Source organism: Scomber scombrus, chromosome 19 (assembly GCF_963691925.1).
Source record: "Scomber scombrus chromosome 19, fScoSco1.1, whole genome shotgun sequence".
In the NCBI taxonomy this organism is placed as follows: domain Eukaryota; kingdom Metazoa; phylum Chordata; class Actinopteri; order Scombriformes; family Scombridae; genus Scomber; species Scomber scombrus.
This window is the reverse complement of record NC_084988.1, coordinates 16560909-16576692: the sequence shown is the minus strand read 5'-3', so window position 1 is coordinate 16576692 and position 15784 is coordinate 16560909. Positions and strand designations below refer to the sequence as shown.

The following is a 15784-nucleotide window of genomic DNA, read 5'->3' as shown; positions in this document are numbered from 1 at the left end:
TGTTTCACTGTCAGTCTGCCTGCCATAGTGGATGAAGTTCACTCACAGATATGCTGTGTTAAATGATGAATGAACAGCGGAGGAATGAAGAAGTAAAGAGGGTCCAGACGTATGCTGGGATGGCATGAACTAGATCAAAGCGGGCTGCTCTATTCCTGTGATCGTGACTTGAAGTCATCTGTAAATGTGGCGGGATAAGCAGGGAACACGCTACAGCTGACTGTGGATGAAAGAAAACAGAAAAGGCTTCTTTAAATTCATAGTGTGTCATAAGTTGGACCCTCGAAATTCAACTAATCAGCTTTGTCATACTGTAGCAGTGTGTGTGTTTGTGTGTGTGTTTGTGCGTATGTGTACTAGACAGATGCTTAGGGAGCCATAAAGAATTTAATAGCCAGCGGAACGACCTTAGCAGCTACTGTACTGCATATGGTTGGCTGCTGATAATACAGCTTAGTGTGCAAAATCCGGATCTTTTTGACGTAGATTGATTAGTGGTGAGACTCCATGGTCTGCTCACATCAATACATGACCTGACCTGACTACTTACACTCATAAACAATCCATTCGAAGACTTTACCCAAACACAGATATATATGTGTTTTTGAAATCAGTGTGTTTACAAGTCTGTAAATGGATTTCTGTGTATTAATGCATGTGTTTTCTGCATGTGTGTCCATGTCCTTGATTTGCTTGTTTACTGTTTGTGTTCTCCCCTGTGTAGTGGCTGAGTGGTGAGCTGTGCCGGGCCTAATTTTAGGTGGCTGATGTGTGATGTGTTTGGGGCTCTGGCTGTGTCGGAGGTGTGATGTTTATCTTCTCTTCTGGGGAGTAGCTGTGACAGACTTTTTCAATTGGCTGGACCCTCCTGACCAAAGCCCTTGTTACAGCTATATAAATCACCCCAACCGGTGGCCAATATCACACAGACAAATATGTTTATGTGTTTCTGTCCAGCTGTGGTATTCTCTTTAACCCTTAACCCAAACCCATTCCCATTCTTTCAATAAGGTCTGACCCCTATAGTGTGAAACATTCATTTAATTTTAGATTCAACTGTTTGTTTTCAACCTTAATCTTGACACTGGGTTTGAATCAGCTTGTCACTATTCTGGTTTCCTCTGGGTATTACATTCATTTCTAAACCCTTCAAGCTACTATGTGTAGAAAATTGCTGATTTTGGCGTCCTCATATTAAAAAAAACCCACTGCAGCATACAATACAGATGAGATCAAACAAGGTCAGTGACTGGCTGCTGAACATGGTGGGGGCATTTAGCAGCTAAAGAGCCAGATATGTCCCTCTAGGAGTTGTTGGATAGCAAAACATTTGCCAGTGGGCCAGAAACACGACTCCAATTAAATGCTAATGTTACTCTTTGTTTGCTGGATATGTACATAGGAGACTGTTTGCTAATGAGTTTGCCATATCAACTTATAAAAGAGGTGTTGTGTTTACAGCGTGTTTCCGCTGCCCCTATGTGGCCAAAAACATCCATCAAAGCAGCTTTAACTCCATCCTGATATCCTTACAGTTGACATGTTTCTCTCCTATCATGGAAAACTATTCATGCACAACCAGCACAGCTGTCTTTTTATCACCATTTTTAATGTCTACTGTGTAAGAATAGAACATGTTAACACTAAATTCAATCTCCCTCTGGTCTGCCAACAGATTGAAGACATTGTCACACGAATACAAGACGAGAAAGCAGGTGGTGTAACCATCCGGACTGTCAAAAGCTTCCTCTCCAAGATCCCAAGTGTGGTATCAGGTTAGTTTGTGTTTGTGCATACCTGTGTCACCATGTCTGCGTGTGATTGTACATCTATATAGGTAACAGTTCCTCATGCGTTTCCCCTTTAATGAAGGCTTGCCATACATGATATGTGGATAATTGTCAGTGTTTGTTTTGTTGTCTCACCCAATGAGCGCGCCTGGCAACAACATACGAGTCAGAAACAGTAAAGTAAATATGACCTTTTGGGCTCATTTAAATTGCTGCTCCTACGTTTGGAGGCAGATGATGTCTTTGCCGATAAGACCTCGGCCTCTGAGGAAGCTGCCCGTGGTGTGATGTTGCCCTTGTCGCAACGCAGAAAAGCTACTTTTCTCCTTCTATTTTCTATCTGTGTCCCTGTGTATGTGTGTGTATGTGTGTGCGCACTGTATTCCTTGATGTGTTTGTGCATGAGTGTGGTTGTGTATGAAGTGAATCACCAGTGCTGGACCGGGGTTGCTCCCTCTCTCCCAGCGGCTGTTTCTGACTCACTCTTTCACATGGCTCCCTTAGGCCCGATGATCTCTGTCAGCAGCCTCTGCCAATCGCAAAAATTGGCCCAAATGTTGCACTGTCCAGGAGCAGGGAGAGAAAGGACAAAAAACCTGTTATGTTATATATATACATGTGTATATATATATACATATATATATATACGCCTACTCAGCTTTGACAGCTTTGACCCACAGCTTTGAACAGAGATGAATAACAAAGATTTCTTCAAAGCTGATTTGTGTTTGTGGATTGCAGCTTTTGTCAAAACTCTTGCAGATGTGGTACACTCCTAACCAATGTCCTTCTCTAAATACCAGGGGCGGACATTGTTCAGTGGATGATGAAAAACCTCTCTATTGAGGATCCAGGTATGCCCCACTGAGAAATCTGTCATTATATGTAAGTACAATAGAGCTCAATTGAAAAGGATGGCAATTTCAATCATCCCCCTCACCCCCCCTTCTATCTGTGTGCCTTCTCTCATGTCTACAGCTGAAGCCATCCACCTTGGAAGTCTGGTCGCTGCCCATGGCTACATCTTCCCCATCTCCGACCATGTCCTGACACTTAAAGATGATGGAACCCTTTATCGCTTTCAGGTATAGAAAGCTACCACGTTCATTGATGAGTGTTAGGAAGCCTTTAAATAACTTATGTAGAATAATGAGATGATGATAGTTGATCAGAGGGATATGTTTATTGGGTGATGCTAATGAGAGCAATCCTTGCTAAGCCTATTACTCATCCCACCAAGGTCGACACTGTATATCCCTGCTGGGCGCTACATTGGAGCAGGAGGTGGGCAACAGAACAGTGCCGATGGGCCAGCCGTGCAGCTTGTCAGAGGGGGTGTTTTTTTCTTCGCTCCATCTGATCCAGCATGAACTTTGACAGGTCCCTCTGACGGCTAAGGGCTCCACGATGACTCATTACTGTGACTGGGCCATCAGCATCTTAATCCAGCCAGCAAGCCAGCTACAGTAGGCAGACTCCCCTATGGGAAGCACTGAGCTGGCTACACGCTGGCTCTGCACTTTTCACTGTCACCAGCCTCCCCTGCCCCTCCCCCTCAATCTACCTCTGAATGCATTTGTCTTCACCTCTATTGCTCAAGATTAAAAGCCATTATTGTGCCTGCGCTGCGAGGGCAGCGTGTGTCACACTTGCTCATTCAGCGGAGGCTAAAAATATTCCCTCTGATGTTGTCGTGATGCAACAGGCCCACGTCATCAGAACCTCTAAAAAGAGTCCACGACGCATTTTGCAATGTGTTGGCCAGTCTCCAGAGCTTTGCTGTAAGAAATAGTGACGGGGGAGTTTCAGTGTGTGAGTCTACAAATAGATACTATACTGGTAGAAGACCCAGATTTAATGACGACTGCCTTCTGTTGTTTGTTCTGTGCATTCAGTTGTAAAGCCTTATAGCTGAACTTGATCCTTTCTGAGCTGAAATGATAATTCTGATTCTGAATGAGAGCACGTTAACCTTTCTGCTCATTATTCTCAAACAAACACATTCATCATCGGCCTTTTGCTCTAAGGCTAATTACCATTTGAGTAATAGTGGAGATGAAATATGTGGTTGAGTACCACTAAGTTCTAATTCTGCCCTGTTATTAAGAATGCATGATAGATGTGATTGATCCATTATTAATGGACTTGGGAATGAACTTTGAATGTGTAATATCAGTTGCAATTGACAATTAAATATGGATAGAGAGAATATAGCTACTATTCCTCCATGGGTAGTTATGTGGTGCATATGGACATCAAGGATGATCATCAAACAAAGACTTGTCTTTTTGCAGAGGAAGACAAGTGCAGAGGGAATGTGGGTGGTGGGTGAAATGAGACTACAACATTCTTATTGGAGAATATTATTGTTTATCTAAACTCTTATGCTGATATATGTAAATAAACAAAATGTGTCTTTGTTGTGTCCCCTTCTGTTCTTATCAGTCTCCATACTTCTGGCCTTCAAACTGTTGGGAGCCTGAGAACACAGACTATGGTGAGTCACACACTGTCAGTTTTTAGCCTCTTGCTACAAACCAGTAAGATCTCACTAATGTCTTCCGCTGTGTCTTTCTGCCAGAGCTGAAACACGGCTCAATCTGTGGGTCTGTTGTTGACACTCACAGAGTATTGATCCACAGAGCCATTCCTTGTAATGTATCTGGCCCTGAGGATCCCCACTGAGATTAGCCTAACAAAATAAAGAGACAGTCACTGACATGTGCATGACCACATCTCTGTCTTTCTGCATGGCATTTACTCGAGGCTTGTTCTTTCAGAAGACGACACATGAAATGCCTGGTCCTCTGTTGAACACAAAACATTCATTAGTGTCACTTGCACAGCTGAGACCTCTGTTAAAAAAGAGCACCATCCATTGGTCCTTTTTTTGTTTTGAAGTTACACAGCAGACAGCTATGTCTGACTAACTCTTCATGCTTCACTCTTTCTCTCTTTCCCCCTCCAGCCATTTACCTTTGCAAGCGCACCATGCAGAATAAAGCCAGGCTTGAGCTAGCCGACTATGAGGCTGTAAGTACATTGTCATTTTTGGTTAAGCAACTGCCAGGAAGCTCTCAGTTCATTTTTTTCATTGTGCAAGGACCATGTCTCAAAAAAACAAAAGAGCTGAAACAGTCTCTTCTGTATGCAATGCCCGAATCCATTCTTCCAAAAAGCCATTATCTAATTATAGACTTATACGATCTGTCAAAGGTGTCTTATATATGTGTTTTATAGCAGCGCCATTTGGCATTTACTGGCTCCAAAATGTAAACAAAGAATATCTATAGGCCTCGGTGACATCAGCAGATCAATATCAATATAGTCTCAAGAGGGGAATTACTGCAGTGCTGAACTCTTGCTGTTGTACAAGCAACCAATTGCACATAGCAATCCATTGCACTTTGATATTCAAAATTACTCTACAACTATTGTCCAGTGGACTTTCTTTCCTATTCAGGTCACTCATTACTCTCACTGTTACATGCCTGCTAGTCAGTACCCTGAGTTTTTTCCCTCTTTGTAATGAGGTCATGTGCCGTATCTTTGACAGATGCTTGCTGGATGGTGTTATTAAGGGCACACAGTTTATTGTGTAGCTTTGATATGTGTACATTATGGTTCCTTAAATAGCCTGTAAATCTAATTTTTTTTATTAAAAAAAAAACATAATGTATCATGTGATGAAGAGTTTGGGTCGCAACCTGTGTCAGCTCCTGCTGGTCTCACATCATAATGTCTATCTCAAAATGCAGCATCATTTTTAAAATTGCATACTAGTTTTGATAATAGCAGAAGAGAAAATTAAACCTGTCAAATTTTAGCCATGTAAAAAAAATGATGAATATCAACAGGAAAATATTTAAGGGAACATTTTGGGAAATACCCTTATTCACCTCAGCAAGAAAGCTGGTAAGCACATTTCCCACAATGTGAAACCATTCCTTTAAGAACACACTAATCTGTTGCAGTTACTATACTTATGAACTCAATGAGAGTGTCTACAAAAAAGAAGCAAACAGTACCTATGTGTGATACTCCAAATACTGTGTGGTATCAGCACGAACACATTAGCAAGAGGTCGTCTCATCTCAGCAACGGTAATCCAAAGTTATGCCATGCCATCACAGTGAATGGATAATGTAATCACCTACAGGCCTCGTATTCAAATAACCTTCTCCTCAAATGCCGTACCTGATTGGTTCCTTCAGGAGAACCTCGCCCGGCTGCAGAGGGCTTTCGCCAGGAAGTGGGAATTCATCTTCATGCAAGCTGAGGCTCAAGTCAAGTGAGTAGACGTGTGCACACGTGAGTCAGAGCATGTCACCTCCTGACGTCAGTGTTATCCTAATGTGACACACTTAGAGGAGCTGTGGGGAGAGAGAGATGTTGATGAAATCAGGTTTATACATTCATACTCACAAACGCTAACCTTTGGCTACATGCATGATGTGAGTGTTATTTCCCCAAGGAAGAAAAAATGCTTCAGTGTGCAGAGTCAGTTGGGCGGTGTGCCAGTGCTGTTCTCATTAACAATGCTGTGTTTTTGTATGCCCTGCTTTGACTGGAGGGTAACATGCATTAAATACGGGAAGTATTCCTCTATGGAATATAACGAACATACACACACGCACACACGCACAAACACACACACGTTTGTCTTTATATCCTTTTGAGGACAATCATTGACATTATGCATTCCCTAGCCCTCTTAGCCTAACTTTAACAATCACAACTAAATGCCAAAACCAAATTCTAACTTTACCCTTCAAAACAAGTTCTAACCCTCAATTTTCCCTTTGAAGTTGTGAGGACCGGCCACAATGTCCTCACAACTCAGAAATGTCCTCACAACACTGGTTTTCAACTGAAGTTGGTTCTCTCAAAGATAGAAAACACACAATCACACACACACAATTCTGCCCAGCTTCTATCTCATTGTAAGACTTCCATCTGGTGGCTGGCATGTGTAAGCACAGCACAAATCCCTGCTGTCATTCAGTTAGGACAGAACCTTCCTCTTGTAAAAAATGTTTAAAGTCATGCCATTATTGCTATCGACTGCTGTTTTGTACAATGGGGGTGATATAGAAAGCAATCCTCTTATATCTGGGAAGAACAATACCAAGCATGGGCCGATAAGTAAATGTCAGTTATGTAATAGCTTGGCCCCACCAGCGGCAACACCAGGCATGGCTGGGTGAGGGAAAGCAGACAGGTTAAGACCCACACTCTTCAGTTTTTTGCTCTCCAGCCTTTCCTGCCAGTGGTATAAGCAAGTGTGTGCGTATGTGTGTGTGTGTGTGTGTGTGTGTGTGTGTGTGTGTGTGTGTGTGTGTGTGTGTGTGTGTGTGTGTGTGTGTGTGTGTGTGTGTGTGTATGTATGCGTGTGTGTGGCAGGTTAAAAGAGTGTGGGACTTATTTCTGGGGCTTGATTTATTGAGTGTATGCTGTTTAAGGCTGATATTTCAAAGGTGTGAATTCAATATATGAGTTTCCTCTGTTCACAGGATCGACAGAAAGAAGGACAAGGCGGAGAGGAAGATCCTGGATAGCCAAGAGAGGGCATTCTGGGATGTCCATCGGCCAGTGGTGAGTTAAGACCAAAGTACTGTAAAAAAGGACAGAGACAGATGAATGAAAAAGAGGGTCAGATGTTGCAAAATTATAAAACTGGAACTGGAAGGAAAAAGAAAGACCGAAAACGACTGTCATGTAGGTTGGCAATCTTAGCATTTAAAGCCTGAAAACAGCAGATTCAGCTCCACATGCTGTTCAGCTAAGAGCCCTGTTTTGTTGTTGGTAGCAGAATCAGATTTGGTGCCAGTCACTTTGCATATGAGCCTTTGTGAGCGGGGCATCACTGAATAAAGAAACAGCTTTGCATTGTGTGAATAGGACAGGCGCAGACAATATATGCTGGAGAAACACTGTTATCTGACCCAGAAACATGCTCTGTCTCCTGCTGCCTCCCACAGCCAGGCTGTGTCAACACCACAGAGATGGACATCCGCAAGTGCCGGAGAGAGAGGAACCCACACAGGGTGAAAAAGGTGAGCAGAAGAGATGGATTTGGTGTGATACGTGACAATGCAGCTTTTAGAATCATAATTCAGCAAACTTGTCATCCTGTGACCACACAGCCATAATGAGGATTGTAGAAATGCTGATGTCATGAATCCACCTCACCCCCCTGAGCATCTGAAAACTAAAAGAGATTTTATTAATTAAACTGCTGAATTATATTTTTTGTAGACTTAATCCTCCAAAATGGGGTTTTAAAGCCTTCTCCACAGTGCCAGGATATATTCTGTGAGAAGAAATACAAATCCCTATATTATATTTTATTAAATATATATTTTTTACTTGATTATACAATACTTGATATGTATAATATTCATAATAATATATAATAATATTAAAATATGTATAATATTATATTGAATTACAAAATATATTGTTTGTGTAATTGTAAAAATTACACAAACTAACAAATTTACTTTTCTTTATAAAGTATATACTTATTTATATCCTTTATATTCTTTTTTTAAATTGTTTTTTTGAAAAAAGAAATTTAATCAAAATTTGTTCTATAAACTTTAATTTTTTTAATAAAACATATTCTATTTCTTTTCATAATATATGTATCCTAACACTTTTTCTGTGTAAAAACTGTCAAATTTAAAGATATTTAGTCTCAACAACCATCAACCAATGGTGTGTAATTGTAAAAAGTAAGTTCTTGGTCAGGTATTTCAAATTTGTAAGTTTCCAGACAGACTGAGGACATGATCTCACTGTTCTCACTGAAGGCTACAGCCGTGGTCCCACAGCTATTACCTGACATCTATCAAACGATAGTACCGGGTCCCCGATCTGTCAAGGGTTATCACAACCCAATGACATCAAAACAAAACCAGGCCTAACATGTGTCTCCCCTCGCCCTCTCCAGTCAGTGTATGGGGTACCAGATGACGGCCAGAGCCAGCCCAGTCCAATCCACATCAGCTCCCAGCCGGCAAGGAAGCCCACAAAAGAGGACGTTCAGAAGGAGGTAACTCATGGTGTGACAGTCTGCTCCCATATGTTATTACCAGCAGCCTGCCCCAACTATCCATCATAACGACAGACGCGACACAGACTGATGAGCTGTTACCTTATTTAGCTTCCTCATTACTGTCTCTCCCTCTCCATCAGATTACTTTCTTGAACATCCAGCTGGACAGACATTGTATGAGGGTTTCTAAAGTTGCTGACAGTCTGATGAGCTACACAGAGCAGTTCATGGAATACGACCCCTTTGTGTCGACCACAGAGCCCTCCAACCCATGGATCAGTGATGACACTTCCTTCTGGGACTTGGAGGCAAGGTGAGGCTGGAGGGGCCATGTCTGGATGTGGGCAGAGAGTTGACCAGGGGCCAATAATGCCTCCAACCAAGGTCAGGTGGAGCATAGATGCCTTGATGCAGATGAACTTCTGTTGTCCTGAATTGGGAGGGAGCTGTCTGTCTGTATCTCATCTCAAATGAGAACTAATGTTGGCATTCACAAAGGTTGACTGTGTTCTGACATTCTGGCCTCTGCTCTCTGTAGAGCAGGAGGGAAAACGACTAGTAAACAACCAACCACTCTTTTATGTTTCATCCTGCCCAATTGTATTCCGTCTTTTCTGAGCAGTCGTGACCCCAGCCAGCAGCGTGTGAAGAAATGGGGCTTCTCCCTGGAGGAAGCGCTGAAAGACCCCGCAGGACGAGACCAGTTCCTGAGGTTCTTGGAGTCAGAGTTCAGCTCAGAGAACCTGCGGTAAGTCAGAGCTCTGTAATAAATAGAAGCATTGAGACACTGTTAGTGGTATGCCCTGCACACCATAAAAAATGTACATACATTTAGAATTTCTTTACCGTTTTATGCTGCAGTTTTCCACTGTATTCACATTTAATGTTTTGTACAACTCACAATCAGCTTCTACCCTTATAAAATTGTGTTGAAAATATAATATATGTATGCTTATTGGAAGGTTTTTTACTTGGTATGATGCTGTTTAGGTTCTGGTTGGCAGTGCAGGATCTCAAACGACGGCCACTCCAGGAAGTGTCCGCCAGGGCACACGAGATCTGGCAGGAGTTTCTGGCTGAAGGAGCACCAAGCGCCATCAATTTGGACTCTCACAGCTATGAGCGCACCAGTCAGAACCTCAAAGACCCTGGACGCTACAGCTTTGAGGATGCTCAGGTGAGCTGTGTTGGTTCTTCATCACGAATGGGTTCACATGGCCTTTATGCATTCACGCTTGCATGAGCACAGCGCTCATACATGTCTGAGTAAACACCAAGCACATACACATGCACCTGTACACATAAATACAACCAATAGGACAGCACGACTTTTGACGGTGACACCTCACTGGCAGAGGAATTGAATTGTTTCTTTGCACACTTTGAGGTGAAAGCAGCAGAGACAGAGGCAACATCTTCACCAGCCTCCAACAGCCACATCCTCACTGTGCAGGAGCATGATGTTCAGACAACAATCTTGTCCTGAACGCCTCAAAATCAAAAGAGCTCATACTAGATTTCTGGAAGAACAGTGCACACCCCAATCCACTATACAGGCAGGGTGTAAATTATGCCTAGTCAGGAGCAGGTATTAAGTCAAAATTTAGGCTGTTTTTATATTCACCTTCTTCCGCCTTATACCATCACGTTCCACATCGACGAAACCAGTAAAAAACAAGGGGAACTTCTCAAAAAACATCAACAATGATGTCATATACTGACATTTTCTGTGTTTTTTTTCAAAAGAAACATCTTTCTTTGCCTTGATCAGGAAGTCTTTACACTTTTTTTTGTGCATTGTTTCCTGAACAAAAGCTACTGAATCTGAACAATCTTTTGTGTCCTCCGTTATTTCTAGTCAACTGCTGCTTCTTTTTTGTTATAATGTTGGACGTTTTCTTGTGCTGGCTGTGTAGCTCTGTTAATTTGCTTGTCTCAGTGTCTGTGAAAATGTCTTCTTTTTTTTGATTCTCCAAAACGTTGCTGCCAATTAGGAATGATTTGGCACAAATCAGCAAGACAGTGGGAGATTATTAACAATGCATCCTAGCAATACACTCTGCTAGGCAATAGTCATAGTCATGTGGGCATTCACATGGACATGCATCGCTAGGGCCGGGCTTAAGTTTGGTTGGTGCATCTTACATAAAGTCCACTCTAAAGACTGGTCTCGGCAAAGACCAACTTAGCAGTTACAACCAGGCGTAGTAAAGATAAGTTGGTGCCACCCTTTACTTGACTACGAACTCTACTGCAGTAGTCAAGAAGGCAGAGCAGTGACTCCACTTCATGAAGATCCTCAAGAAAACCAACCTGCAGGAAAAGCTGCTGATGTCCTTCCACCACTGCTCCACTGAGTTCCGCTGAGTATACATACCAAACAGGCATAGAGTGATATATGCCAGCTGTTTAGCAGCGGACAGGAGAGCCCTTCAGACAGTCATCAGTACCACCTAGAAGATCATTTGTTGCTCACTGCCCTCTTTGGATGACTTGTTCAGCTCTTGCTGCCTCAGTTGAATAGACAACATACTGAAAGACCCGTCCCACCCTGGACAGTGGTGTACTGGCCATCGAGCATACTGGGGAAAATTCCGGTGGGCCACTGCATCGTTAGGCTGGTGGATTGTCAAAAAAATCCATCCAATTTACAAGCCCTCTATGTGTCTTTACCAGCCATTCAGGGCATAAGAGCGTGCAGTGTGTGTCACAACCAAGTTATATATTATACAAGGGTAGCTCTCACCAACCTGACCCACACCAAAACCAAAGAAACCTCAAACAAAAAACAATACACTCTAAGTAATGAATTCTTCCTGTTTTATACCAAATTATAATTTAATATAACTTTATATGGTACTTATTATAACATTATGTCATGCATTAAAAACGTGTAAAAGCTCTCTCAAAGTAAAAAGGTCCTTTCACCGAGTTCAGATGGGTTTATCAGCCACTAAATCCATTTATTTTCTCACTCATCCACTTACCCACAGAAACACTGAACCCTTCCACCCCACTCACGTTACACAAGTGAATGAACGAGAAGGCACAGAGGAGCAGAAAGAGAGAGAGAGGAGAAAAGAAGAATGACGGAGTGTGTTTGTGCCAAGGCCTAATGAAGCGAGTAATGCCATGAATGGGTTGCTCGGTCGGTTCACCATGGATTCCTCTGGTTCAAAGTTGGTTAGTGTTGTGTGACTTGGAACGCCTCTCACTGGCAGGACATTACTCAGCTCTGTCTCACGGGACTCTCTGCACGCTCAGTTTGCAGTTTACCTCCTGCAAATCACACTTGCGTGCGTTGCATTACCATAATCGAGCCTCTGCTTTTTAATTTTTGTCTCTTGTTCTCTTTTCTCATCTGTAACTCTGCAGCCAACACTCACTCATCAGTTTTTCTTTTTCTATTCCAGGAGCACATATTCAAGCTAATGAAAAGTGACAGCTATGCACGCTTTTTGCGATCCAACATCTACCAAGACCTCCTGTTAGCCAGAAAGAAGGTGAGCTGCACTCACTCATCTCCACATTTAAACTTGTCACGCTCATTGTATTTTTTTGAGTCGTTTGATTGTTTTGTTTTTTATTATTATTTTCAAAGGTTCATATCTGCTGTATGTTAACAGTCATAAATGCTGCAAAGTGTTCGTTGACGTTTTCTAAAATATACAGCACATTGTGCATATTAAGTAGTTTAGACAGCAGAAACCAAATAGAACTTATGTTTCAGTAGGTTCAAAGTTAATCACTAGCATTGATCAGCTATTAAGTAGGTCTAGCTAACAACAATTCAGTGCTATATGTGAGTTTTCAGAGCAACATGAGCCTCAAAAGGCAAAACCACTGTGCCCAAAATGTAGATAATGTACAGAGAAACTGCTAAATAATTTAAAATGTCATGGGAAGAGCCTTGGTAGTCATGACATCATAGACCAAACACAAACAAGCTGCAGCCAAAAGGAGGAACAACAGTCATACTGTAAACAGAAACTAGAACAGATAGGACAGTACACTCTTAGTATGTCCCAATTTTGTGGAGGTAATGCTTTTTTTGTAACCTTTATGTAATTTTTTTTTTTTTTTTTTTTTAGCTTTTACTATTTAACATGGAGCTTTTCAGCAAATCACAGCTGCCTCTGTTCATGCTAGCCATTCTGCCCTTCCCAGTTGAAACACTGCTCCTTCTGCTGGTCTGTCACTGATTCCACTCCATCTCAAAAAAAAAAAAAAAAAATGCAACCCCCACGTTGTCCTCGGCCCTCTTTTGCAATGCTTGGCCCCGTTTCCTCACTAACGACATACGTCACTCCTGACCCTATCAACACCCCTACCTGACCCAAACACTCACCCTGCTTCCCCCTCCCAAAACAGCAGCCAGCAGACACTGAACAGGGCCGCCGCACCTCCTTGGAGAAGTTCACCCGCAGTGTGGTAAGTCATTTGGAGCTGGGGCTGTTCATATCACAAACCACACTGGCTGGCTCACTATCAGTGGCTTTTGCAATTATAACCATATTACACTCTATTGTGGCTTTTTATAGCTGTAATAGGATGTGTGTTTGTGGATAAGATAACACACTAGTCACATGAATGCTTTCCTTATTGGTTCTGTGTGATTATTTAAGTATTTGGATGTATCCGCTGTGAGCTTCTCAGTCTAGTAATGTATTGTCATTTTAATTGACCTTCCAGGGCAAGTCACTGACGGGCAAACGTCTGACAGGCCTGATGCAGTCATCCTGACACAGCCTGAGCTGGAGGGGCACAGCCAGACCCTGTTTGAGTGGTGACCACCACACAGGGGCTGGGGCAGGGACAGTGGAGCTGGGCTGGACAGCAATATTGTGGAGGCTCTCAGACACTGCTCCGAGGACTGCTGCCATACTGGTCGTGCAGCACTGGGCCTGCTGGGGTGAACGCCCCGAACAGAACCACTGAAGAAAAGACAGTGCCGACAAGGGGAACCTCAGCCAACACACCACATGGCATGCAGCATACACTATAAGCACATTCAGACTAGGGCTGCCCTCTTCACTTAGTCGGCAAATTGGTTGTTAGACTCTTTGTCGACTAAGCTGATCAGTTTATATTGTTTTCATGTTGTTTTATATATTCTATCTGAAAGTTATGGCACAATTGCGAATATTTGCAATGAATTGAAAATTGGTTTAGTTGTTCTTCAGCTGGGCCCAGTCCTAACTCAGACAAACTTGCTTAAATACAAGGTCAAGGTATCAACACAGACACAAATGTATTTTGCATATTTCTCTGTTCTCTGTACAAGGCAGCCAGCAATAAAGGGAGCGGGAGACCACTTTCTTTTTTTCTTTTTTTTTTAGAAACCCAACCTCTTTTTATATCCTTGAAATTTCTATCATATCTGTTTCTTATAAAGCACACATGTAAAGTAACTAAGTAACTAGTGAATATACATGTAGTTTTGGCAGTAACCAAGTATATAAAGTCTGTTTTCCCTATAAATAATAATTAATCCAGTCCACAAATTAGATTTTTTGAAGGTTTAATTTTTCATGCTTCATTACATTCCAGAATCTAGCATAAGGGCTTAATGTAGCATCCACACTGCACCGTTGCATGTTTCATCCAAATATCTTTGTTGGGATTTAATGTTCCGTCTCTTGCTTTGTAATGAGACTTACAGAAAGCTCGATGACAGAAAATGACACATTTATTCCAGTTGGCAAATTGATCCCCTACTTTCTTAATTCACAGGCTTGAAGATGTTTTCAGACTCTACAGTTTAAATTAGTAAATTCAAAAATGCTGTTAGCTATGAGGAGCTTAAAATCCCCACGTATCGTTGTGTGAATCACAATGTATTGAGGTTTTACTTTAGTCACTGTTAGAGATGCACAGTCAAGTGTGTAATAGCATCCAAAAATACCATTTTGGGCTCCTACTGTAGTGTACTTTTTAATGTTTCCAGTGCCATGGGTCCATCTACTGGTGGTTAAACCACAGGACCAGTGAGTGTTATGAGACTGTATTATGCTGTGTTCTCGTCATATTGAAGGCGATATTTTCATTATGATGTCAAAACTAGTTGTTCTCTGATCATGGAGATATAACATGGCCTGCTGCCCAATATGGGATCATTTATGTTTTGTTGCTTTGTTTTTTTACTGCATGAATATATAATTTTTGTTTTCACAAAACAATTAAACTTGCCCATTCTTGTTTGGCAAAATGCCATGACTCTTCATCTAATAATCGTCAAGTGTTTTGATGACTACTGAGAAAATGGTTCATGTTACTGGACCATACTGGAGTGTTAACTAAGGGGAAGCTGGTGTGATTCTCCAAAGGCAGCACTCTGAAAGGGTGAAGACCTGAACTTGAACAACACTCTTCAGGGGATGGACATCAAAGCCCTGAAATGCCACCAGAAACAATATTTGACCCACTTGGAGCGCCATACAATAACTTTTTAGGCCTCTCTGCTCCACTGTGGCTTCCACCATCTTCAATGGACAGATCAGTTATTTGACTGAGGAGATCCTAGCCTCACAGCTCCCCCATGAGGCCAGTGACTGCTATAGTGAAAGACTACACTGCTGAATGAGAGAACCATCTATTCTTTTCTATTAGAGTTGTTGCAATGCACTGTACAGGTCGTATTAACAATTATCATTATTATCATGAACCAATAACCTCTTGATTATAAGGTAGAGAGAAATGTTTAACTCTGAGTCAATGTACCAAATGTTATTCTCAGCACAAAACACAATGACACTGTGTACATAGTGCATTGTAGATGTAAATTGGCTATATGTCATTATCCAAAAGCACATTTTATGATATGGGCACATTACTATGCATGTAACATATTCAGGGCATTTTGTGCTTTTAGTTTCTCAATCAGCAAAGTAACTACTGGCACTCTAAAACACAAAGCACCTGCTATCTATTCTGG

The 15784-nt window shown here is 41.9% G+C and overlaps 1 protein-coding gene across 3 annotated transcripts; it reads left to right on the top strand.

The window, feature by feature from the left end:
- Positions 1–1666: 1666 nt before the first annotated feature.
- Positions 1667–15705, top strand: LOC134000369 (regulator of G-protein signaling 6-like). Of its 3 annotated transcripts, XM_062439690.1 has the most exons (15): positions 1667–1775; positions 2594–2644; positions 2769–2875; positions 4236–4287; positions 4759–4823; positions 6005–6081; positions 7304–7385; positions 7772–7846; positions 8746–8847; positions 8991–9163; positions 9473–9598; positions 9841–10027; positions 12264–12353; positions 13225–13281; positions 13543–15705. In XM_062439690.1, exons 2-15 carry the CDS (start codon positions 2614–2616, stop codon positions 13591–13593), a joined length of 1275 nt encoding a protein of 424 aa, XP_062295674.1. In that variant the 5' UTR covers positions 1667–1775; positions 2594–2613; the 3' UTR covers positions 13594–15705. The 3 variants fall into 3 exon arrangements, with proteins under 3 accessions (XP_062295674.1, XP_062295671.1, XP_062295673.1); XM_062439687.1 differs by lacking the exon at positions 1667–1775 and having other exon boundaries at positions 2042–2644; positions 13222–13281; XM_062439689.1 differs by lacking the exons at positions 1667–1775; positions 4759–4823 and having other exon boundaries at positions 2598–2644; positions 13222–13281.
- The last annotated feature ends 79 nt before the right edge of the window (positions 15706–15784 follow it).